The 24,632-nt window shown below is 35.1% G+C and overlaps 1 protein-coding gene across 7 annotated transcripts; it reads right to left on the bottom strand.

Moving 5' to 3' along the window:
• Positions 1–1,229: 1,229 nt before the first annotated feature.
• On the bottom strand, positions 1,230–24,011 carry LOC149425991 (arrestin domain-containing protein 5-like). Of its 7 annotated transcripts, none has more exons than XM_089642769.1 (8): positions 23,938–24,011; positions 22,881–23,189; positions 21,714–21,869; positions 19,803–20,014; positions 17,812–17,994; positions 13,849–14,037; positions 9,965–10,253; positions 1,230–6,069 (listed from the first exon to the last, which is right to left on the bottom strand). In XM_089642769.1, exons 2-8 carry the CDS (start codon positions 22,993–22,995, stop codon positions 5,372–5,374), a joined length of 1,842 nt encoding a protein of 613 aa, XP_089498895.1. In that variant the 5' UTR covers positions 22,996–23,189; positions 23,938–24,011; the 3' UTR covers positions 1,230–5,371. The 7 variants fall into 7 exon arrangements, with proteins under 7 accessions (XP_089498895.1, XP_089498876.1, XP_089498850.1 ...); XM_089642750.1 differs by having other exon boundaries at positions 23,883–23,998; XM_089642724.1 differs by lacking the exon at positions 23,938–24,011 and adding an exon at positions 23,439–23,846.
• Positions 24,012–24,632: the final 621 nt, after the last annotated feature.

Raw genomic sequence — 24,632 nt, 5'->3', positions numbered from 1 at the left:
GAACTAAGCGCACAAACAGACACACACGGATAGCGACTTTATTTTATACTATTAAGAGATAAAGTGGTATTAAAAACAAGGTTTATTTTATTTTAATTATGTATATCCACAATGTGTTTGCTACACGTGAAAATTTACATCTTTTATTTTTTTTATTTTATCTATTTATTCATATAATCACAACTAACTGCAAAACGATTTAAACGAAATATATCAATGGACAAATGATTGGCTTCTAAAACTCAATGTCGAAAAATGCACTGTCCTACATGTTGGAAAAACTAACCCTACACTTGCCTACAAACTTAATGGAACACCTCTAAAAGCAGTGACATTACATCACAGGACTTGAAATGGGAACCACACATCGCTGGAATTGTGAAAAGAGCAAATTCACTAACATATCTAATCAGGAAAACCTTCCTTGACCTAACACCGGACGTGATGTTAAAAATATATAAAACATATGTGCGACCTCTCCTGGAATATGCTTTCCAAATATGGAGTCTTTACTTCGCAAAGGATATAAATCTGTTAGAGAGAGTACAGAGACGTTTCACTAAAATACCAAGAGCTCTGAAAGATCTACGATACGAAGATAGACTCAAGGAACTAAGATTACCAACCTTACAAGAAAGAAGAGAAAGGGGTGACTTGATCGAGACTTTCAAAATTTTATCTGGACATTACAGTTGCCCTAACATCCAAGAAATCTTCACTACTAATAAAAATATAAATCTCTGTGGACACTCAAAAAAAATTACCAAAACGCCTTTTGCATCTAATCCTAGAAAACACTTCCTTGCAAATAGAGTAGTGGATGCTTGGAACAAACTCCCACAACATGTCATCGATGCAACAAATATAAATCAATTCAAAGCTCTATTGGATTCACATTTGGAGAGAAGAAAGGACTTAGTTCAAACTTAAAACAACTCAATTACTGTCAAACTTGTTGTGAAATCAGATATGAGCGCATCAGCAGAATGCTGCCTGCTCTGCACATAATAATTCCCATTTGATCTCTGGTGAGTTGACGTGTTGTTGTTCTTGTATTGTTTTGTATTTATTTTACTTATATAATGCACTTGCATAATGTTGATTGACTAGCTGATCATTTGTGGAAAAGTGAGTGGAAGGGTTTAGTTTTTCCTATGGGGAAGATTTAACCCGGACAGCAAAATCGGAAGCATTAAAAAAAAAAAAATGGACAGCATGAATTTAATTTTTATACAAATCTAGTTTAATTGCAGAACTGATAAAATTTTGCACACTTGACCTACAAAACAAGAAGAAGATCACTGTCTATAATAGATTTTGAAAAACTCTGTGTAATTTGTAAAGCCCGGGAAACGCCAGGGACTACCACTGGTAATAAAATAAATATCTACATATACAAAATTAAACAAACAATATAAAATATTAATAATTATTTTATTTGCAAAACAAAAGGCAATAAACAACGTACATAACAATAATATTATTATTTATAGGTATATATTTTGAACATGTAATATAATTTTATATCAAAACTGCCTAAAGCTAAGGCATTTATTGTGGTTTGCCTATTTTTATGGCCAAAATGTATGTATTAAATAATATAATTTATGTAACATTTCACCATACAAATATATCACATTCAGTTTTTATAAGTATGTAAATACGAATAGCACGAGTATTTAAAGGCCCACAGTGAATATAATAACGTATTTGAGGGTTTTCTCCGAATTGGCATTTAAGTTAACATTGTTGAACAGTGTATAAATAATTACATTATCTTTAAAAAGTAATCCAAAAAATAAATCTTAATATAATTTAAAACTTAAATTTAAGTAAAAAATATGTGTATACATATACAAAAAAAATGTATATACATATATTAAAATATGTATATACATACATAAAAATATGTATTTTTTTAAATGTCCCTTAAACCGGATTTGGCGTTCGAGGTGATCTACTTCAATGGATATCACCTGAAACCCCCATCGAATTTGGAGTTCCCCAGGGTTCTGTCCTGGGTCTCATTCTCTTCATTCTCTACACGAATCGTCTTCAACAATTCATTCGCTCAGCTGGCTTTGAATCACAAGGCTACGCAGATGATTGTTTGATTTTCAAGTTCCCCGGATGAAAAAGACATCCTTTAAAACGAGTTGGATGTCTGTCAATAAACTTAAACTTAATCGGACAAAGACAGAATTTATTTATATAGCTTCCCCTGGAAGGCAAGCCGTCCTTGACTCCAGCCCAATCCATATTCAGGATACAGATATAATTTCTTCGGAAATAAAATTTATGGTTTTCACTATAGACAATAAGTCTGTGTCTGGAATCGCAAATTTCAAAAGCTGTGAGTTCTGGCTTTTTCCATCTAAGGCAGATAAAATCAATCAAGAGATGTCTTCCCTCTGATGGAGCAAAGTCACTCATAAATTTGTAGATCATCTCATGTATTATCTTTAAGTTTCTTATAGTAAAGCGCACTTGAAGTGAAATAACACAAAACTGCTCTATGTAAATGTTATTTTACTATTATGCCTTAATTTCTATCATTGTATATAATAATATTACGTAATTCATAATGTATATTAATGTATAACATTTGGGTAGGTACAAGAGATTTATGCTAGTCTCCCACGAGCACTATACTCATAACATATGTGGGCTTGGCCTATTACACCATAGGCTGTCAATTATAATAATAAGTGTTTTATTATTTCTTTTTTCTCCCGTTCTATCAAATTGCTCTCCGGTAGAAAGAACCCTGGACAAATAAGCCAAGAGATATCATTACTTAAAATTGTTTGCATTCTCCAGCTGTGAGATACTATCACCTGTACAAAGCAGGTGTACAGAATAATTTTCATAGTCTTATTAGATATCATAAAATTAATATCATTCTTAAATTAATATTATACACGGTGTCCGGAAACTCATAGTACAAGCGGGAAACTGGTGAATCTACATCACATTTAGAGTTAATTTTGTAGTATAATTTTTTTTGATTTGAGCTTTCGTTTTCGAGATCGAGTCAGAAGTTGATTTTTTTTAATCAAATTCTTATAAATTATTACTGAAGATCAAAGTACCCAACTAATTAAAACTATTTAAAAGTAAAACAAATAAAGAAACCCGGATTTAAAGCATTATTTTGAAATCACCCTTCATTTAATCCGGTGTAATCATAAAATATTTCTGCTCTGCAGGGTTAAAACATCTGTTCTTCTAATATTCATACCTATCTCTGACATATACGCAAAATATAGCTTTCTCTAGTATGTTGGGTTCTACTAACATATGAAGGAAAGAGACACACGATAGTTTTCAAAAAGTGAACAGTATTCTAAGCAGATGTCCCATTTCTGTTAAATCATAAGTAGGTCAGTGTTGATTTATGGGTCGCCGCAGGTCGCCGTGTGCGGTTTATTTATGGGATTGTTTATACATTGTTTACATTGCATTTTGCTTTGAAGTTTTCTCGTTAATTTAAACATAAAAGCGAATTGTGGGCGAAATTTGTGTGTTTTAAAACGCATTATTATTGTTTTGATATTGATTCTTTAAGATTTATCATCGATGCCTTCGACTTGTTTGAAAACAATTGTACGTTTTTAATGTTTTGATTTTGAGACTTATCATTGATGCCTTCGACGAGGTAAAAATTAACTCCGATATGATTCAAAGAGTGCAATAATCAATCATCAGACGGACCCAACTGTGCTTGGAAGTTAACGAACATCGCTACATATTGTGAGTACCTACCTATGCTAATAATAATTCCTATCCTATACGAAAAAAAATTAACCCTGAAATAGCCGAAAAATATTTTTTTTGTTTTTTTGTGAAAATGCTCAAATCAAAAAACTTTATGTTTATTTGGGTTCCCCATGTGGTGTAGATTCTCCAGTTTCCCGCTTGTACTACGAGTTTCCGGACACCGTGTATAATTATCATAGAATAAAATTCTTTATTCTATACATCTTTAAATAGTATAAAACACAGTCGCTATCCGCGTCTGTCCATTTGTGGCTTAGTTCTTCTAAACTATGCAACGGAGTTTCATACGTAAACCTTCCGGAAGAAATTATCTAAATCCGTTGCGTAGTTTAGAAGAACCAAGCGCACAAACAGACAGACACATATAGCGACTATATTAAAAAGTAAAGTGCAAGTAGATTCTACGTGATAGTATTGTCATAGCTCTGTCAGTATACCAACAGCTACTATAATCTGCTGTTAATTTTACTAGTTAAAAGCTCAAAATTAAGCTCTATAATTTGCCAGTATTCATATATCACATTTAGTAGTCGGCCGTTTGTCTGGACCAAGTTTTGTACACTTACATTAGGGGTTATCTTACTGTTACACACTCAGTTACCACACTGCGTATCTAGCTCTCGCTGACCATTTTACCAGCCACCAGGGTTCATTTTATTTGATTTCTGACATTTCGGTTAGTTCTTGTGTATTCTAGCAACTGTCGCATGAGTTTTCATTGGTTTTGTTCTGACCTTAAAGTACCTTAATCATTTACGCTACCATTATTTTTGTTTGAGTAAGTTTACAAAATTAAATTTAAACCAAAAAATCAATAAAAGATAGGGCTGGAGACAAACCACATTACCACTTTTTGGCATCAGGAGGGTTCAAGAATGCTTTGAATAAACTACGTCAGTCGTACATTAACAGCCAAAGAACTTTCACATCGAAATAACCAGACCCTGTGCAGAAAAGTAAAGTTCACTAAAGTAAGGCAAAGGTCCGCAGCGCAGTCCATTGTGAGACTTTTCCGTGCAGGATCTGAATGTTCATTTTTAAACAAACCGCTTGGTGTAGCGACGCTAAAAATAAGTGAGATGAGTAAATTGTAACACATTTGTAAAAGTGTCTAACTAAACAGTGTAACAAAATATTCAATGTCTGACGGCCTCCATGGCCGAGGGTAAGACTCTCGACTAGCAAGCTGGAGGTTGCGGGTTCTAATCCCAACATGCACAAGTAAATTTGGTGTTATTTCACAAATTACTCATTTGTAAATTTGCAGCACATTTCAAAGTGGAAGATATTCTCAGTATCGCCCTGGTGTAAAACCACCATTCAGAATTAAAACATTGCTTGAAATGGCTTTGGCCGTGTTTGGTGACCAAATCTGAATAGCCAGGTACTTCCCCACCTTCCTCCTCACCATATCCTTCCCCTCCCCACTATCTTCAGCCTCACAACATACCTCACTGGGGATGCCATAGTCTCACTGACTCACTTCCAGTTGATCTTTGTGCTTGTACATACTATCACTCTACTAATCATCACCTGAAGTGACCGTACTTTATCTTCTGGACACCTTGTATAATTGTTTTAAGGGTTTTTCTTATTGATACGGGTAAGAGTAGCCTGCAAAGCTTGAATAAGGCAGTGGCATGCGGATCCTGTTCTGGTGATCAATTTCATCTTGGGTCATTCCCGTGGAAGACTGACCTTCTTGGAATGCAGGTGCTGGTCCAGTTGGTGATGAAATCCTTGTATGATGGTCAATTTCATCTTGATGGACGAATCCCATGGAAGACTGACCTCCTTGATATGGGGATGGTGATGTGATCCTGTTATTTCCATCTTGGGTGATTCCCATGGAAGACTGCCCTTGGAATGGGGATGGTGATGTGCTCCTGTTATTTTCATCTTGGATGATTCCCATGGAAGACTGACCTCCTTGAAATGGGGGTGGTGATGTGCTCCTGTTATTTTCATCTTGGATGATTCCCATGGAAGACTGACCTCCTTGATATGGGGGTGGTGATGTGATCCTGTTATTTCCATCTTGGATGATTCCCATGGAAGACTGACCTCCTTGAAATGGGTGTGGTGATGTGCTCCTGTTATTTCCATCTTGGATGATTCCCATGGAAGACTGACCTCCTTGAAATGGGTGTGGTGATGTGCTCCTGTTATTTCCATCTTGGATGTTTCCCATGGAAGACTGACCTCCTTGATATGGGGGTGGTGATGTGCTCCTGTTATTTTCATCTTGGGTGATTCCCATGGTAGACTGCCCTTGGAATGGGGGTGGTGCTAAAACAAACCAAAATTTAATTAGCACTATTCAAAAACAATAAAACTTTGTTATACTAGTGATTAAAGATAATAGTGATTAGCTGTACATAAGGATTATTTATTCATTTACCCACGTCGGGCTTTTACATACTGTAAATACATACTTATATAAAAAAAATTGTTACATATTGTATAACATAAATGTTAGCGAAACAAAATGTTAGAAATTTCTGATTTAAATTTTAATATGGAATAAATGAAAATATCTACAGAACCGAATTTATTTCCAAGGATATATAGCCTTTGGACTGGGGAATTAAAAAAATAGTTGGTTTTCGATGAATGAACAAAGAACAACTCAGGAAGTCTCGTGTTACGATTTGGTACTCGGAACGTTATTAGCTTACTTAAGTCAGGTGTATCCATTAAGCCATTAACTAATTTGAATAAAAGTTCCAAATTGCTCATAGTTTTTCTGTAAGATAAGTCGGTTAAATTAACACATTTCGGGCGGGAAAGGTAGTTCCACTCGTTCGGTCGATTGATGCCTAACAGCAGGAAAGGTAGTAACTTACCTTTTGCGCCGGCCTCATTTCAATGGCAGAAAAGATGGAATTATTCAATGTTTTTAAATAAATATTATAAACCAATCTCTTTGTAAAAGTCCCAACTGTATGAAATAATTATGGAATCGTAATGCAAGTCTACTTTTTATATTTATACGAAGATAAAGCCTTTCGTTTACATCAGTATTTCAACAAAAGAATAGTATATTATTTAGATAACACATTTTGTTATTGTAATCATTCAATTCCTGGAATGAGGGTTTTTATGACCGTCAAACCTGATTAGAATCTCTATCTTTGTTCTGCCCCACTCAACTCCTATGTGCAAGCGAAGCGAGAAATGTCGGGCGTATTTAAAGAATGCAGGTATGGGTAAATACCGATGGGCGGACCGTAATAAACATATTACAAGATTAATTGAATTGCATTTCAAATAATATTCGATTCTCGTTTAGTACTTTTCTAGCTTGGGTATGCTGAGTTACTACGTAGAAATTTTTATAAAAATATTTTAATTGTTTTCGAAGATATACTGATTTAAACAAATTAAAGAAATTCGCGTGTCCTTTATTTTCGTCCGGAGGCAGCGTAGCTCCAGCGCAAAAAATACACTAAATGTGTTAACATTATTAATTTGGTCAATGGGTAATGGATAGTTTGTAATTGATGAACCTTAAAAATTTGTGTTGAACTTTCTAAATTTTAATTTGATTTATTTTATTTTATTTATTAGCGTTATAAACAGTCTTTATACATGCATATTTGACAGTGATCAGAGTAGTTATGTCATTGACCAATAAAATAACGACAAAACAAACCATAACAGAAAAATACATAACAATGATTTGATGTGATTTATAGTATGGGGACCAGATAGTTGAATTGTATTCTAAATTACTTCTTACCAAGGTGGTGAAGAGCATCTTAAAAGAATAGGATAACGCAAAATCTTTTACTGTTTTTAAAATAAATCATGTTCTGGAAGAGATTCAAGCTACATTTAATCTGCAAAAAAATATATATACATATATTTTAAATGATAAACTCATGTTAGTTAACAAGACAAGGTTTTTATGCGTAGCATTCTTTCTCGGGAGATTTTTTCAATTTGTATGGGTTTTTCAGGTGAATAATTATTTAATAATATTTATTTTTTTGGAATAACTTAGTGAGTAAAACCTCAAATTGTAATATTTAATTATTGAAGACAATATTAGCGATTCCTACACGAAAATCTGAAACAGAAGAATCAGAAAAAGATACTGTAACATCTAAGACTCGAACCCAGTACCCTTACCTTGCTCTACCGCTGAACTACTGGCACCGCTCTACCAACTGAACTATATCGCGGACCCTATCTCCGCGAAGGAGATAAATGTGCGGTGAGAAAACTGAAGACAATGTTGGTAGTTCTTATTTGAAGTATGATACAGTTAAACATGACAGAAGGAGATAGGGTCCCATTAGCTCAGTTGGTAGAGTTGTGCCTCGGCAAGGGTCCTGGGTTTACGTCCTAGATGTGACCGTATCTTTTTCTGTTGCAAATTTTCGATTAGAAATCGCTAATATTATCTTCAATAATTAAATATTTACAACATAATTGTAAAAAGTTTTAGCTTCTACATAGTGTGTAAGGGATGCATTTGCACCCAAACTGAACATATTGCATTTATTTTAGAATTGATATTTTATAGGGTTGATTGATTGACATAGAATATACAAGTTTATGAGCCAAAGTACAGATGTTTCCAATAAGTAACTCTAGGATATGCATGCAGTGAGCACCTGTGTTTTCTAGGCTACGCTTGATGTATATGAAAGGTGTAAATCAAATGTGTTCTATTTTATAATATGTGTATGTATGTATGTATTACAAATAATTTGCCTTACTTAATTCTTATAACATAATAATATGTTTAAGAAATACAGAACAAACCAATATATACGGTGTTAGAACCAGAAATTAATGGACAAGCGGAAAAATGGTGAATCTACATCAAATTTGGAGTCTATTTTATGGTATGTATAGATTTTAAATATTGAAGACAATATTAGTGATTTCTAAACGAAAATCTTAAGTTAAAAGTGACCGAGGGGAATAGGGTCCCATTAGCTCAGTTGGTAGAGCACTGTCCCGGAAAGACAAGGGTCCTAGGTTCGAGTCCCAGATGTCACCGTTTCCTTTTCTGATTTTTCTGTTTCAGATTTTCGTTTAGAAATCACTAATATTGTCTTCAATATTTAAATATTACAATTTGAGGTTTTACTCAATAAAGTTATTCCGAAAAATAAATGTATAGATTTTATTTGTTTTGAGCATTCGTTATCGAGTAAATCGAGTCTGAATTGGAATTTTTCCATAAAATTGATTGCTATCCATTGTTTATTGCCTTTTAAAATGCGTCAAAACCTAGTTGCCCAATAAAATAAAATATTTCGGAACTTTTGTAATAAAAAAAGGATTTTTTAGGTTTTCTATGTGATGTATATTCGCCAGTTTTCCACTTGTACCATTTTTTTCCGGACACTATGTATAATATCGACGGCAGAAAGGCTAATTGGCAGAAGAACTAAAAAAAATAAATAATTAAGATTAGGTACCAATGTTTATCATATACAGGGTGTATCGGCACATACCCGACAAACTTTAACCAGCTATTCCTTAGCACATTTGGAGTAAAAAATGTTATAGGCACTTTGCTGTCCGGTAACATTTTTTTTCAATTAAAAACAAAAAATGATTAAAAAATCCACACTCCGTCACTGTCATTGGCATTGTTTCTCGTGTTCAACAGCTGTTATTAGCAAGTGTGTCAAAAAGCGTGTTCGCTCTTTCATACACACTAAATAATAATAGCTAAAAATGAGACGAATGGTGCCATGCCATTTCATTGTGATCGTAAAAGCGCGCTAATGTAGGTACGTACGTATATTATTCAACGAAACTCAAATAAAATATTGCCGGTGGGTTTTCAAACTTTGACAAAGGATAAAACAGTGGTGACATGTGGTGAAAATGTGAATAGTAAATTTTTTATTAAAAAAAAATGTTACCGGACAGCAAAGTGCCCATAACATTTTTTACTCCAAATGTGCTAAGGAATGTGCTGGTTAAAGTTTCTCAGGTATGTGCCGATACACCCTGTATACTCCTCGGGGAGACAGAACCACACAGTTTTATCAGTAAAGTTGCATCAGAAAGTGAAAATCTAAAAAAATGTTGGTTACGTCAATTAGCCTTTCTGCCGTTGATATGTTGGTCATCGCAACCGCTGTTGGTAATTGAAATATTATTATTATTATATGACGAGTATGACATAATTGAGGGAACAGGTAATGCATATTACCTTCATAAGGCGCGTAAGGAAAGAAGTTAGGGTCTGGTCCCAGGCTAGATGGCGGCATCATGGGGGCGCTTGGGAGAGGAAATTGTTGCGGGAGTGGCATTACTGGACTAAGTAACGGAAGCAACGGGAACATTTCCTTGGACTGCCAGTTGTTCACTTCAGGAGCCTGCACAGGTACGGGAGCCGGGCCGGGGGGCAAGCAGTCAAAGCCAACGAAGGGCACAGTTCCTAAGATGATGGCCTTCTTTCCCTCTGAATTCATATGGCACCCAGAAGGTACACATGTTATCTGAAAATTAATAAACTACTTTAAAACTATTCCATTACCTACGTAATAATACATATTTGGACTTCACAACATTGAGACATAACCCACGAAAAACTTAAAAGACTTTTGGCTTCCTTACCAATTAAAGGGAGTTCATTGAACATTTTGAAACCTTTATTTATACTGGGTTTTTACAGACGATCTCACTTACGTGAGAACAATCCATTTATAAAAACTCAGTTAACATACAAATACACATACAAAGACACATTAATTTTCATATAACTAAATAAAGATTAAAATATGAAATTAAATATATGAATCCTATAATTTCTATACCCGCTATATCCGATTTTTTGACAAAATTATCTGAGTATGACATCTTGTTCACATTTTTGCGAGCAACAAGAGCAGCCTAAAATTGAGTTTCAAAACCCTCCTTATCACAACCAAAAACCATGTTAAAACTGCGAGTGAGAAACCAAATCCGCTATATCATACAGAAAGTTACTATCAAAATGCACTATATCGGATTCAACCAATCACAAGCAGTTATTTTGCCAAAATACAATATACTCGTGTGTCAAAATGATCTACGCGTGTGTTTATTTTTTTATTTTTTATATTAACTCCACACAGGAGGCCCTGAAGAAAATAATTTCCCTCAGGGCCTATGTCATCTTTGGGGATGCTGTGTGGAGGTTCTAAACCCGCCATGTCGGCTCAGTTGACTTTCAAAAGCCTCTATATCACGAAGTGAGTATCAAAATCCGCTTTATCCATTTTATTTATCGAAATTACTTACTTATTGCTATATATAGAAAAATAAATGCTTTTCGAAATTTTATCACTCCAATTCATTATATAAAAAATTTTAATGCAATTACTTATGTACGCTAGAGATATGACAGTTTTTTGCGGTTTTCTCCAAATCAATGAAAGTTGATATAGCGGGTATAGAAATTACACGACTCAAATATGAAATACAAATATTACAGAAAAGTAAGAGACGCAAGTAATACATAATATAATCAGTGCAACATATTATTTAACAATAGCAGAATTTTTTTTCTGAATCCATACAAATTATCGACAAAAATATGCACTTCAGCACACTCAATCTTATTATACAGTTGACACATTTGGGTCAGAGGGCTAAAATAGGCGATATTATGTTTGAAAATATTCAGGTGAAAAATGCTATGGTGTCTTAAACAATGGGAATTAGGGACATTTATTTCAATATTGGTAAGACATAATGAGGTGTCAAGATGGCCATTGATAATTTTATGCAAACATATTAGGTCAGTCAATTGCCTTCTTATTTTAAGTGTATTAATCTTAAAGTATCCACATGATCTAAGATGGTCATGTAGTCCACATTTGAAAGATAATAGTCTAAACATTTTTTTTTAACTGATTCTATAATGTTTTCATACTTGCAATAATGTGGATTCCAAATAGTGCTTCAATATTCAAGTTTACTTCTAATTAAGGCATAGTAAAGGGTTAGAATTGATTGAGGATCTTTGAAAGGTTTAGTTATTCTGTGAATAAATCCCATCATTTTAAGTGATCTGGACTTAATGTCATTAATGTGTAAATCAAATATGAATTTAGAATCAAGAGTAATAGAAGACACTTTCTTAAGAATAATCGTATTAATGAAATAGGAAAAATTCTTTTTAACCTTATTTCGAGTAAAGTTTAAAATGTAACATTTTTCAACATTTTAGAGCATATCATTTAAAAATGAATATTGTTTTGTGTTGCCGATAAATTTGTCTTAGGAAGCCTAAAATCGTTGTAGCTTCTCGTAGGATAGCCATGGACTGTACTATTAATACTAACACTTTTTAACATATAATCTGGTGACATTTAAATTTTTAAATTGTATATAAATACTAGAGTATAAGAAATTAGACCAAACACACTTAGAATATTGAGTTGGCGTTGCATTGTTTTAGGGTCTTAACCCTTATGAGACGGATGAAGTTTAGTAATTTATCAAATCTTTACACACTGCACACTGCAGTGAAATGCAATTTTGAAAATGTCACATTCGTACGCGTAAGGAAATTATATTGTTTAACCCGAATAGGCTAATTTGTTCGCTTTTGGGAACAGCTCACATAGGTCTCATATAAATCTCCCTTACTGTCACCTAATTGGTGTTACAAAGAGAAAACACCATGCTTTATATTCAAATCTAGAAGTTAACCACAGAAGAATTCAAATGTACACATCTATGAAACCAAAATTTCCCGCTGCAATTTGAAAAAAATTTATAAAACTTTGTGAATTATTTTTACATATAAGAAATGACAAAAAATGAGCTGACAATAGCGTTTATAATGCATTAGTCTAATAAAATATGTGAGTGCATTTATTTTCATACTTGTAATTTTGATTTTAAAAGATTTGAAAATTGTGACCACAAAAATGTGCAAAACCTTGACTTTCTTCAGAAACAAAAATCCTGTTTTATTTGAATATTCCATCAATAACATAGCTTTGAAAGAGTCACGGAAATGAGAGATCTTGGAATTATTTTGGACGAAAAACTAAGTTTCACCAATCATATCCATCAAATTGTGAACAAAGGTATGAAAACACTAGGCTTCGTATTAAGAACAACTAAAAACTTTAATTCTTTACAAGCCATTAAACTATTATACGTATCTCTAGTAAGAAGTCTAATTGAATATAACTCAGTAGTTTGGTCTCCATCTTACAAAATTCACATTAACAACATTGAGCGAATACAAAAAAAATTTCTACGTTTTATAAATTTTAAATTAAATATCCCTGTCGAAGACTTAGAATGCAATTTCTTATTAAATACTCTAAAAATACATACATTAGAAGATAGACGTAAAATAAACGATTCACGTTCTTATTCAAAATACTTAACTCTAAATTCGACTGTTGTGAACTCCTGCAACTTATAAACATACATACACCCACAGTAACAACACGACAAAATACAATATTCTACAGCAGCACACATAAGCGTAACTACATTGCCCACTCTCCGATACAATGACTTCACACCATGGGAAATCATTACTTGGGTGATGTTGACATATTCAATACCAACTTGGCAAGTTTTGTGAATCATTTAAAACATTTATTTCAACAATACTCCTAAACACATCATGTAAACCAACAAATAGCTGTAATTTTCTGTTTTTGTTTCTTGTGTTTGTATGACTTGTTGCATAGCTTTTATCAAATGTAATTTTATTCTTATTTTTTATGTTTCAAAGTATCTGTCAAATTAAAATTATACTACCAACCATGTAAAAGCCCTCTGGGCGTTAAATAAATAAAAGCATGTTGTCTTTCAAAATTTTTAAATTTAAAAATTATATGTTTATTTATAATAATAAAATGTTAAAGCATATTTTATCGCTTTTCAAAAACAGTTTTTAGTTTTCAAATACATTTAGAAATATTTATTTGCATTTTATTACAAAGCGGAAATACTTGACCTTCCCGCAGATACGCTATAATTAATTAGTAAGAGTTAATTAACCATCGCGCCGTTTCTCGGTAGGGGTGGGCAGAGTAGATAGACCATCACACAACTCTGTAATGGCTATTTATTGTATACCTTTATGTTGTAGTCCAAATCTATAATTCCGCAGTCCTCGAGGTTGGACGGAGGCAGTTCGGGGACCTGCATATATTCCCTCCAGTCCTTGGAGCAGTTGGCGGATAATTGTCCCAAACTCAACTCTGCTATGACACCCTTCTCGGTCTTGGTTTTATGGCGAGGTGTTCTTGAGTGAAATTGCACGGTCTGGAAAAATATATATATTTCGTGCATATTATTTTATTTTATTTTATTCTCATTTAATTTTTTTTTCATATCCCTGTACAAAAATGGTAGGCTTTTAAATGAAGTAAAAATAAATGTCGAATTATTCAAATTCCGAAGTGGAAGGTACTCTCAAAGACCATCCATTCAGAACCTGAATAGATGTATACTTCCCAACCTTTCTCTCCCACATCTCCTTCTTCCCTACCAAATTCCGAAGTGGTGGGTACTCTCAATGACCATCCATTCAGAACCTGAATAGATGTATACTTCCTAACCTTTCTCTCCCACATCTCCTTCTTCCCTACCAAATTCCGAAGTGGTAGGTACTCTCAATGACCATCCATTCAGAACCTGAATAAATGTATACTTCCTAACCTTTCTCTCCCACATCTCCTTCTTCCCTACCAAATTCCGAAGTGGTAGGTACTCTCAATGACCATCCATTCAGAACCTGAATAAATGTATACTTCCTAACCTTTCTCTCCTACATCTCCTTCTTCCCTACCAAATTCCGAAGTGGTAGGTACTCTCAATGACCATCCATTCAGAACCTGAATAGATGTATACTTCCTAACCTTTCTCTCCCACATTTCCTTCTTCCCTACCAAATTCCGAAGTGGAAGGTACTCTCAAAGACCATCCATTCAGAACCTGAATAGATGTATACTTCCCAACCTTTCTCTCCCACATCTCCTTCTTCCCTACCAAATTCCGAAGTGGTGGGTACTCTCAATGACCATCCATTCAGAACCTGAATAGATGTATACTTCCTAACCTTTCTCTCCCACATCTCCTTCTTCCCTACCAAATTCCGAAGTGGTAGGTACTCTCAATGACCATCCATTCAGAACCTGAATAAATGTATACTTCCTAACCTTTCTCTCCCACATCTCCTTCTTCCCTACCAAATTCCGAAGTGGTAGGTACTCTCAATGACCATCCATTCAGAACCTGAATAAATGTATACTTCCTAACCTTTCTCTCCTACATCTCCTTCTTCCCTACCAAATTCCGAAGTGGTAGGTACTCTCAATGACCATCCATTCAGAACCTGAATAGATGTATACTTCCTAACCTTTCTCTCCCACATCTCCTTCTTCCCTACCAAATTCCGAAGTGGTAGGTACTCTCAATGACCATCCATTCAGAACCTGAATAAATGTATACTTCCTAACCTTTCTCTCCCACATCTCCTTCTTCCCTACCAAATTCCGAAGTGGTAGGTACTCTCAATGACCATCCATTCAGAACCTGAATAGATGTATACTTCCCAACCTTTCTCTCCCACATCTCCTTCTTCCCTACCAAATTCCGAAGTGGTAGGTACTCTCAATGACCATCCATTCAGATTCTGAATAGACGAATACTTCCCAACCCTTCTCTCCCACATCTCCTTTCTTCCTACCAAATTAACTAAGCCTCACAACATACCCCAATTCAGGATGCTATAGTCCCACTAGCTTTGGGCAGTTGGGATAGTGCGAATCTCTCTGTCCTGTCCTCACTCCAATCAGCCTAAGTTGAGACTCTAGTGCGATTTTCAAATAATCAGGGCATCCATAAGTAAAGCAATAAAATAATATTACCATGGAGAAAAGAAGGGAGAGGAGATAACTCTAGGGCCACTGGGTGCAACATATCAAACAAATTATACACATATAGCGTGGCTCAGTGGCCAGATTTCACCGCTCGGAGTGAGCAGACTATTCCTTAAGCTGCGATTGTTACCTTTAAACGATGAAATGCAGTGTAAAATTTTATAAAAGCCATAAGGAAGAAATTTAAAAACTAGGAATGGCATTCCTTTACGCGTGAAAGTATTTTAATTGTTGATTCGTTTATAATAAATTGCTTGTGTTTCTGACGCGTTTTATCATAGCAGACTCCTTTCTACAGCAATGTTATGCGATAATGGGTTTTGAAGTAAGTTACTTTAGAGCTCTCAGTTGTATATCTTTGGCTTGTCAGATGGAACAATGTTATTCCAAAGGGTCGGTATGCCATGTTGATTTCATTGTTTCTTTTAATTCTGCTAGATGCCCCTCTTCATAATTACGCAAATAAATAAAATAAAGATTAAAATTCCTTATTATTATCTAGTGCAGAGGTTCCCAAAGTGGTCTATATGGACCCCCAGGGGTCGATATCGGCATGCTGGGGGTCTATGTCAGCGAGAAAAAAATTTGGGGGTCCACGAGATTCAAATGGGGGTACATACGAGTGGACCACCATTTACCTCAAGTCAACATTTAGGAGTTCCGTAAATGACACAATAGACCTAATACAAATATAATAGACTGAGAAATTACTTATTTGATATTTGTATTTTTATATTTCGTAAAGTTGTTAATTGAGGTATATAAATAGAGTCTACGTTCCTTTTCTCGTCAGAATTAATATATTCAAGCAAAACATTGCACATTTTCGAGAATTTTCCTAGTTCCCCAACTTGTTTTTGAAAAACGTCCAGGGTAATAATGACGTTCAACATTTAAATGCACTTCACACAGACTTAAAACTAAGTTTGAGGACATTTTGTTTATGGAAATGCAACGTTGAAGAATCGGATATCATGTGACAAGAAGAACTGACCGGAATAAGCACTGACAAAGAACTTAAGGGGCAGTTCTGTAGGGCCAGCTACAGAAAGAAATTCCCGTTGTTTATCCTGCTTCATTTTCATTTGGTGTAATACCTCACAAGGGTGCCCCTGTCTGCACAATGTAAAGACAGAGCAACTATACCGCCACCCGATTGTTGGGCAGGCAAGGGAAGGGATTAAATGATTATCATAAGGGACGTTAATATTTTTAGGAAAATTCAATATTCGGCAGGGGGTCTACGGAAAAAAAAATATTTGGCAAGTGGTCTACGGGGTAAAAAAGTTTGGGAACCTCTGATCTAGTGTATATGTCGCCAGGCTTGTAAAATAAATGAGATATTTGAATCCTATAATTTCTATACCCGCTATATCCGATTTTTTGACAAAATTATCTGAGTATGACATCTTGTTCACATTTTTGCGAGCAACAAGAGGAGCCTAAAATTGAGTTTCAAAACCCTCCAAATCACGACCAAAAACCATGTTAAAACTGCGAGTGAGAAACCAAATCCGCTATATCATACAGAAAGTTACTGTCAAAACGCGCTATATCGGATTCAACCAATCACAAGCAGTTATTTTGCCAAAATACAATATGGCCGCCGCTCTGACGTCACGCTTGCGTGTAAAAATGTTCTACACGTGTGTTTCTAAACCCGCCATGTCGGCTCAGTTGACTTTCAAAAGCCTCTATATCACGAAGTGAGTATCAAAATCCGCTTTATCCATTTTATTTATCGAAATTACTTAATTATTGCTAGACATATATAGAAAAATAAATGCTTTTCGAAATGTTATTACTCCAATTCATTATATAAAAAAATTGTAATGCAATTACTTATGTACGCTAGAGATGTGACAGTTTTTTTGCGGTTTTCTCCAAATCAATGAAAATTGATGTAGCGGGTATAGAAATTACACGATTCATTTATTTATTTTCTTTGTTACACCTCACAAACAATTTTATTCAAAGTTTCAAATTATTTTTTAATTAGCGATAACCATCCATTGCTTATTTGACTAACACTTGACAAGCGTACCCCGATGAATGGGCATGTCGCAGACTTCCGTTCCCGAAGTTAGCGACAAAAGTCTTGTTTGTATGACCACCTCCCCTCCCATTCCTCCTATCATTACCTATTATATATTACCTTCCTCAATGCAATTTTGAAATCGTCGATGTGGACCTTGCTGCCATTCTCACAGCTGACGTCTACTGGAATAGCCTGTCCCGAGCAATAGCCCGAAACAGGGAGGTTAAAATCCAACAGTAGAGGGCCGGACTTGCAACAGAAGCAGCCGTAGTGCTTCTTCAGGTGGATATGGAATGGCAACTACAAATAAATTATAAATATCATTTAAATCTTCTTTGTATGTGTGAAGAGGATGGTTCAAGTGAGAAAAGAGCCAATTTGTAAAGGATACAGGAGAACAAATGTATCAGAGAGCCACATATATCTGATGTAACCCGCAAACGCCTATGCTAGATCTGCCGGTATTTTATTTCGTCATTGGATAAAACTTTGAAATGTCCATTACTTATTATTTTTTTAATGATAAACTAATGTTTATAAGACAAGGTTTCTTATGCATATCACAAAGTATAACAAATTATTATAAGCAATAATTAGTCGCCTGAAATATCCATACAAATTGAAAACATCTCCCCAGTAAAAATAAATGCCGCCGACGGGAATTGAACCCGCACCTTCTGATGTCCGGTCAGGTGCTCTGGACCACTGAGCTACGTCGGCTTAAATAAAGTTGGTTGTTTACATGTGAAAAAATATAATAAGCAGTAATTGTGAATTGAAGTACTAGTACATATTCAATTATTTGCCGTGTTGGAAATAAGCCGACGTAGCTCAGTGGTCCAGAACATCTGACCGGACATCAGAAGGTGCGGGTTCAATTCCCGTCGGCGGCATTCATTTTTACTCGGGAGATATTTACAATTTGTATGGATATTTCAGGCGACTAATTTTTTTTTTTTTATGTGACACCTCACAAGAGCGTCCCTGCCTGTGCAGTGTGCAGACAGGGGAACTATGTCACCACCCGGTTGGGCGGCGTTGTGAGGCGGAATAAGGTAGGGGCTGTAGGAAGGGATTTTTTAGTGCGGGCCTTGAAGAGGCTCGGATTATAGGAGGGAGGAAAAACAGATGCCGGTAGCTCGTTCCACATACGAGCCGACTTACACAAAAACGAGTCGTAAAAACGGCCCGTTCTCATGAAGCCAACGTCAACCGTGAACGGGTGTTCAGCTCGTGTCCGTCGAGTTTCGCGCATGTGCACCGGTGCATCAGGAATCAATGCTGCTAGCTCCTTGGAGCAGGCTCCATTGAAATACCTGTAGAACAGACACAGCATGCCTACATTGCGTCTATGCATTAGAGAAGGCAATCGGTCTGTTAACAACGGATTGTCAATCAGACGGATCGCTCTCCTTTGTACAGATTCAAGCAGGTTTATTAAGTATTTTGGGGCACCAGCCCAAAGGTGGCTTCCAAATTCAATAGTTGGGCGGACTTGAGACTTGTACAGGGTCAGCAGCTGGTCACTGTTGAAGAATCTCCTAGCCCTGTACAAGACGCCCAACTTCTTGGAGGCCTGATTTACTCGGGCTTCTATGGATCCCCGATACTTGAGCTGGTCTGATATAGTAACTCCAAGCATTCCAATGGAGTCTTTATTGGGGAGAGTGCTCCCATCAAATTGCACCAGACAGTCATTGATCTCCCTCTTTGCCGAAATCAGACACCCTTGGGTTTTTGTGACGTTAAAACTGACCAAGTTGGCCTTACCCCAGGCACGAACCATCTCGAGGTGGTGGTCAATTTATTAATAATTATTGCTTATAATAATTTGTTGTCCATTACTTAAACTTTTAAACGGTATTTTAAGGTTTCAGTAACATATTTGAACTTACAAATTAGCAGTATCTAAAAAATGTGTTTCTTGTTACATGTTAATAAAATATGCATATATGTATGTATACACATCAAAACTTCTAAGTCTATTTTCTCATGTTAGCATATTTTGAAGTACGGCAGTGTACGAAAAATTAATTTGAATATATCCATATCATATATACAGGGAGGAGTTTTTATCAAACGATTCAGTTTTCAATAGATTTACAAACCCTATAATCAGGATCAGAGTTCAGGTCCAAATGCGAGATAACTGTGAAGGGCAACTTGGTGTCCATGTTGAGTTTCCATGGCCGATCTAACGTGGATTTGATTGTGTAGCGGATAAATCCAAATGTCCCTTCGAACGAGGAGGGCAGAGAGTTGGGCAACGTGAAACTGAACGGATAGGTGTGTTTACCAGCTGACAACTCCATCTCATCTCCTAAATAAATATAACATTAAATCAATCAACAGCAAAAATCAGTACCTGTACTGTAAATAAATGGCGTGACTTTTCAATTGGGGGCGACTTTGATCATTGGGTATACCAGCATAATTCTTGCTACCACTCAGAAATTACTTGTTTCTTTTTAATTTTTTTTTTCAGGCAACAAGGATACTATGACACTTCCAAAATAAATGTCATATTAGTTGGTTTACAGTTATATTCAAACATATTGTTGGTTGAATTGTGTATCTGTTTTAGATATTTTCAGACGATTTATTAACAATTATAATATTCAAACTAGCGATAATTTTTTTAGGATTAGCGTATCATTGTAATAAGATTATTAAATAAAGGTATATCACCAGCTTTTTTTATTGATTCCCAAAATAATTTATAACATATGTATATTTCGCTGGTTTAATCTCTTAAATGCCAGCGTATTCTTAAAGATAAGTTTAAAAATCATTTCTCTGAATATAAGTAGTTATTTTGGGGAAACTACATACTATTTTTATTAATACATAAACATACCAGGTAAGTCGCTACAATTTACAAAAACAAGTAAGTTATGAGAAAAATAGAATCAATTGCGCAGTAAAATATTTGCAGCAGCACACCAAGAGTTAAGCATGTGCTATAAATATTACATAAAATTTTCAGACACAGATGTATTTATAAATGGTTAGTGGTTAGACCGGTCAGTGGTTGAGTGGGCATAGCGCTTGGGTCTCACCCGAGCGTCGCGTGTTCGATTCCTCGGCTGGCTAAGTCCTCCATCACAACACAAGCAACATTTTCGGCTTTCTGTGGTGGTAGTAGGAGATTTTCAAACATTGTTGGGTTATTCGTAACCCGGGAATGTTTGTCTTTCTTTTAAAAAAAATAAAAATAAATTATTTAGTTTCAAAATTGAAAATTGACAGTCACAACATTTTACGGTACCTAATAATATGCAAAATTAGTTGAACATTTCATAGGTCCCTTGAGGTGATTTTTCCATGAAAACGGCTATAGAAGTAATCCAATTATTATTATAGGCTGAACTTTTAACCTTCGTTACATTTGATTGACAATCAAAATGACATTCGGCACTGATTGTTGATTCAGAATTGGATCAAATTGTGATCTGCCATCAAGTATGAACGTTTACTTTATGGTTGATAACAATTTGAACAAAACGGACCAAGAATTGTAGTTTAATGTAGACTCTCAAATGTCAAAAATTCTAAATGGTGCTGTTCTTTAATTTTTTTCTATTCAAATATTTGTAATTTTAAAAAAAAAAACACTAATTTTAACACATTAGGGTTTTTCAAATTCGGAAGGGATTACATTTTCCACCGAAGGGTTGACATAACAATAGTATAAACATTTCCATTTTTGATACTGACAATTTGTGATGGAATTCCATTGAAATTATTATATATTGAAGTAATTTTAATATAATAGTGCCTACCCAAACTGAAAAATCTATGTTATATTTTTCAATCTATTTCTTTGAAAAGTTATGGACCACCCCTGATTATACCATAGATAATATTATAAACAAGAAAGATGGGCCATAAACCACTATCATTAATAAAAACTAATGCATTTACTTTCATTGGCCTCACCGCTTTAATAGTTCAGCGACAGTGGGCACTCTTCCATGTCATTTCTCCAATTATTTCAATTATGTATGGATTGTACTCACCGCTTGAGGGTCTGATTAGATAGATAGAGGTGGCAAAGTATTCCTCGTCTCCGGAGTAATGGACGGTTCTCCTGACAGACTTTCCGTTGGAATCTTTCTTACGGATAGTTTCGCTCCATGAAGTTGACGCTCTCCCTTTGAACTTGATAGAGATTTCTTGAAGATTAAATACAATATTGTTACCGATTTAATTAAGGGTTTTTAAGGAGATTTCATTATTAAATGGCAACACTTATTTACTTTATGTGGGAAACTTAGGCAGTCGTTCCACGGGTCGGTAGGGAATTGACAAAAACCAAGTGCTCTAAAGATGCGAGAAATATTGCACAATCGTTGTATGCGGCATGATCTCTGTACACGGCAGAAAAGCTTATCAAAAAATTATCGGTATTGCAGATTTCTGTCTTCGTATTTTACGCTAAATGTCTTAATCTTATCATCATCAAATTGACTCACGGGTACTATTGTAATATGTAATTTAACATAAATGTAAATTGTAATTTGATAAGAGATTCAGGAGCCAGCGAATGGCGCGTAAACATGTAAACAATAACAAGCGATTGTGAATCAAGTCAGTCACCAAGTGATGACGAGATTGTGGAATTTTTTGTAATAATATTAATGTGCCTTAATAATAAATTCTTTAGAATATTTAAAAATAATTTTGACTTAAATAAATGTTATTGGTAAAAATGGAAATTAGAAGTTCGTTATGTGGTGTCAGCGGTGTCAATATAAATATTGAAAGCCTACCGAAACCTGGTACCTCTTGCTGTATACGGAAAGTACATCGCATCGCTCACCGACCCGTTTGCGCTATTTGCAAGCCTCAATATAAATATATGTATCGGTGGGCTCTCGGTATACCGCACTAGGTTTTTGTTGATTCATTACCAACCCTCAAACAACTTAAATAAAACATTTAAATGGTGGCGTTAAACAAAGAACTTACTACTGATTTTTTTATATATATGAAAAAGAATCAATTTTTTAGCCTGTCGTCCAATTTGCTCGGTAACAGTAATGAATCTAAAAATAAAAATAACTTGCCACTTGGGGTGATCTACGACAGAGGTGTTGGTCATTCAATGAATGGTTCCCAGGGCAGCGGTGACTATACCCGTCTCCCTAAGTTAAAAAATTAGGGCTGAATAATATTTAAATTACCTTTGATTTTTTTTGGAGCATCGAAAGTATATTCGACTATCCCATTGAGGGTTTGTCCCGGACAATAAGCATCCCATGGATTGTCGAGGGTTATATGACAATCTTTTAGACCCATTTTGGATTCAAATAATTAATAATACAATTTATAGTTGACCCAAACAACACAAATTTAGGTTTATGTGCATTGGTGCTTATGTATTCACTTCAAACGGTAGTGTCCTTGTCATACGTCACTGAGAAGCAGCCTTTTATCTTGTTTACCCCTGCTTTTTTTAGTGAGTTTGAGGTGATTTACTCACGAAAACAGCGCTGTAGAAATGATTAACACATTATATTTGTTAAATGAACAACATTGTTGCCTCTTCCATTGATCCCACCTGATCTATTTTATAGAATCTATCAAATATATCAGTGAAAACCATGTTATATATCTAAATGAAAAAAATAGGATTTCCATGCGAAAGAAAATAGAACCAAACCCAAAGTTGAAATGACTTCAACTTTCATTCTTTGAATATCAATTTAATACCATTAATAAAATGGGAAAAGCAAATTTACCCCTATGCGTTCCGACATTTTAATACCAATTCGAAAAGTTTTAACATTTTTATTATTTCATTTTATTAGTTAGGTACTTTTCAATTTCACTGGAATTTTCATTTGCAGTCGAACGAGTTAACAAAGGATAATTACTCGGATTGCTATACTTATTATTGCCTATTATTACGAACAATATTATTTACTATTTTTAATTTTATTCAAGGTCTATCAACACTGATCAACACCAATCCCCGCTCATATTTATGTCCCCGCTTCTCCCAAGAACAAACGTCAGCGAGAGAGTGGTTTATTTATGGCCAGCGACTTCGGGTGCTTATCGGAAATATAATGTAAAATATATATGAAGTATAATCTTCCTCCAATGTTGGGTGACCACAGCCCGAAAACTGAGTTCTGTATTTATACTTAAAATGTACAATTTTACACAAATTTGCACGGTACCTATCAGAAGTGAACGCGGAAACCATAAATAATAGAACGCTCTACAACTACATACAAATACAATCCACTAATCCAGTACATAAATCAACAATCTATTAATCTACATTCCGCACTACTGGCGGCCTTGACCTGCTTGCAGTGTTGCCAACTTGGAATCTGTATTTCCGCTAAAATCTACAAAAAAATCCGCCAAATTCCGTCAAAACTTACTTGGATTCCGCCAGATATTCCGCCGAATTTGAGATCTGAACTAACATTACACAGTTTTTATTAATGAACTAAAACAGATTCACTAAACACAATACAAACGTTTTATTACAAATTATTAAATTTTTATGTTAAAGTTCACTTAAAAATTAGTTTTTTTAGTAAAATAAAGTTCAAATAGTATTATTTAACTATCATCATCTTCACTTTCCGCCGCCGCCGCATGTTGATCCTGTTGGTCATCAAATAGTACTATTGAACTATCATCATCTTCACTTTCCGCCGCCGCCGCATGTTGATCCTGTTGGTCATCAAATAGTACTATTGAACTATCATCATCTTCACTTTCCGCCGCCGCCGCATGTTGATCCTGTTGGTCATCAAATAGTACTATTGAACTATCATCATCTTCACTTTCCGCCGCCGCCGCATGTTGATCCTGTTGGTCATCAAATAGTACTATTGAACTATCATCATCTTCACTTTCCGCCGCCGCCGCATGTTGATCCTGTTGGTCATCAAATAGTACTATTGAACTATCAT

Source organism: Hesperophylax consimilis, chromosome 2 (genome assembly GCF_061612785.1).
Source record: "Hesperophylax consimilis isolate HC1 chromosome 2, BYU_Hcon_1.0, whole genome shotgun sequence".
NCBI classification, from domain to species: domain Eukaryota; kingdom Metazoa; phylum Arthropoda; class Insecta; order Trichoptera; family Limnephilidae; genus Hesperophylax; species Hesperophylax consimilis.
Note: the sequence above shows the minus strand (reverse complement) of the source record. Positions and strands in the feature narration are given on the sequence as shown.

Bases quoted from the DNA above. Each gene is read 5' to 3' on its own strand.
- LOC149425991 (XM_089642769.1), bottom strand. From the start codon at position 22,995: ATGGGTCTAAAAGATTGTCATATAACCCTCGACAATCCATGGGATGCT. The intron at 21,870-22,880 runs GTAATTTAAATA...TTAATCTTCAAG, and splicing joins TGCTCCAAAAAAAATCAAAG to AAATCTCTATCAAGTTCAAA. The intron at 6,070-9,964 runs GTAATATGCATT...GGTTTGTTTTAG, and splicing joins TCCTTACGCGCCTTATGAAG to CACCACCCCCATTCCAAGGG.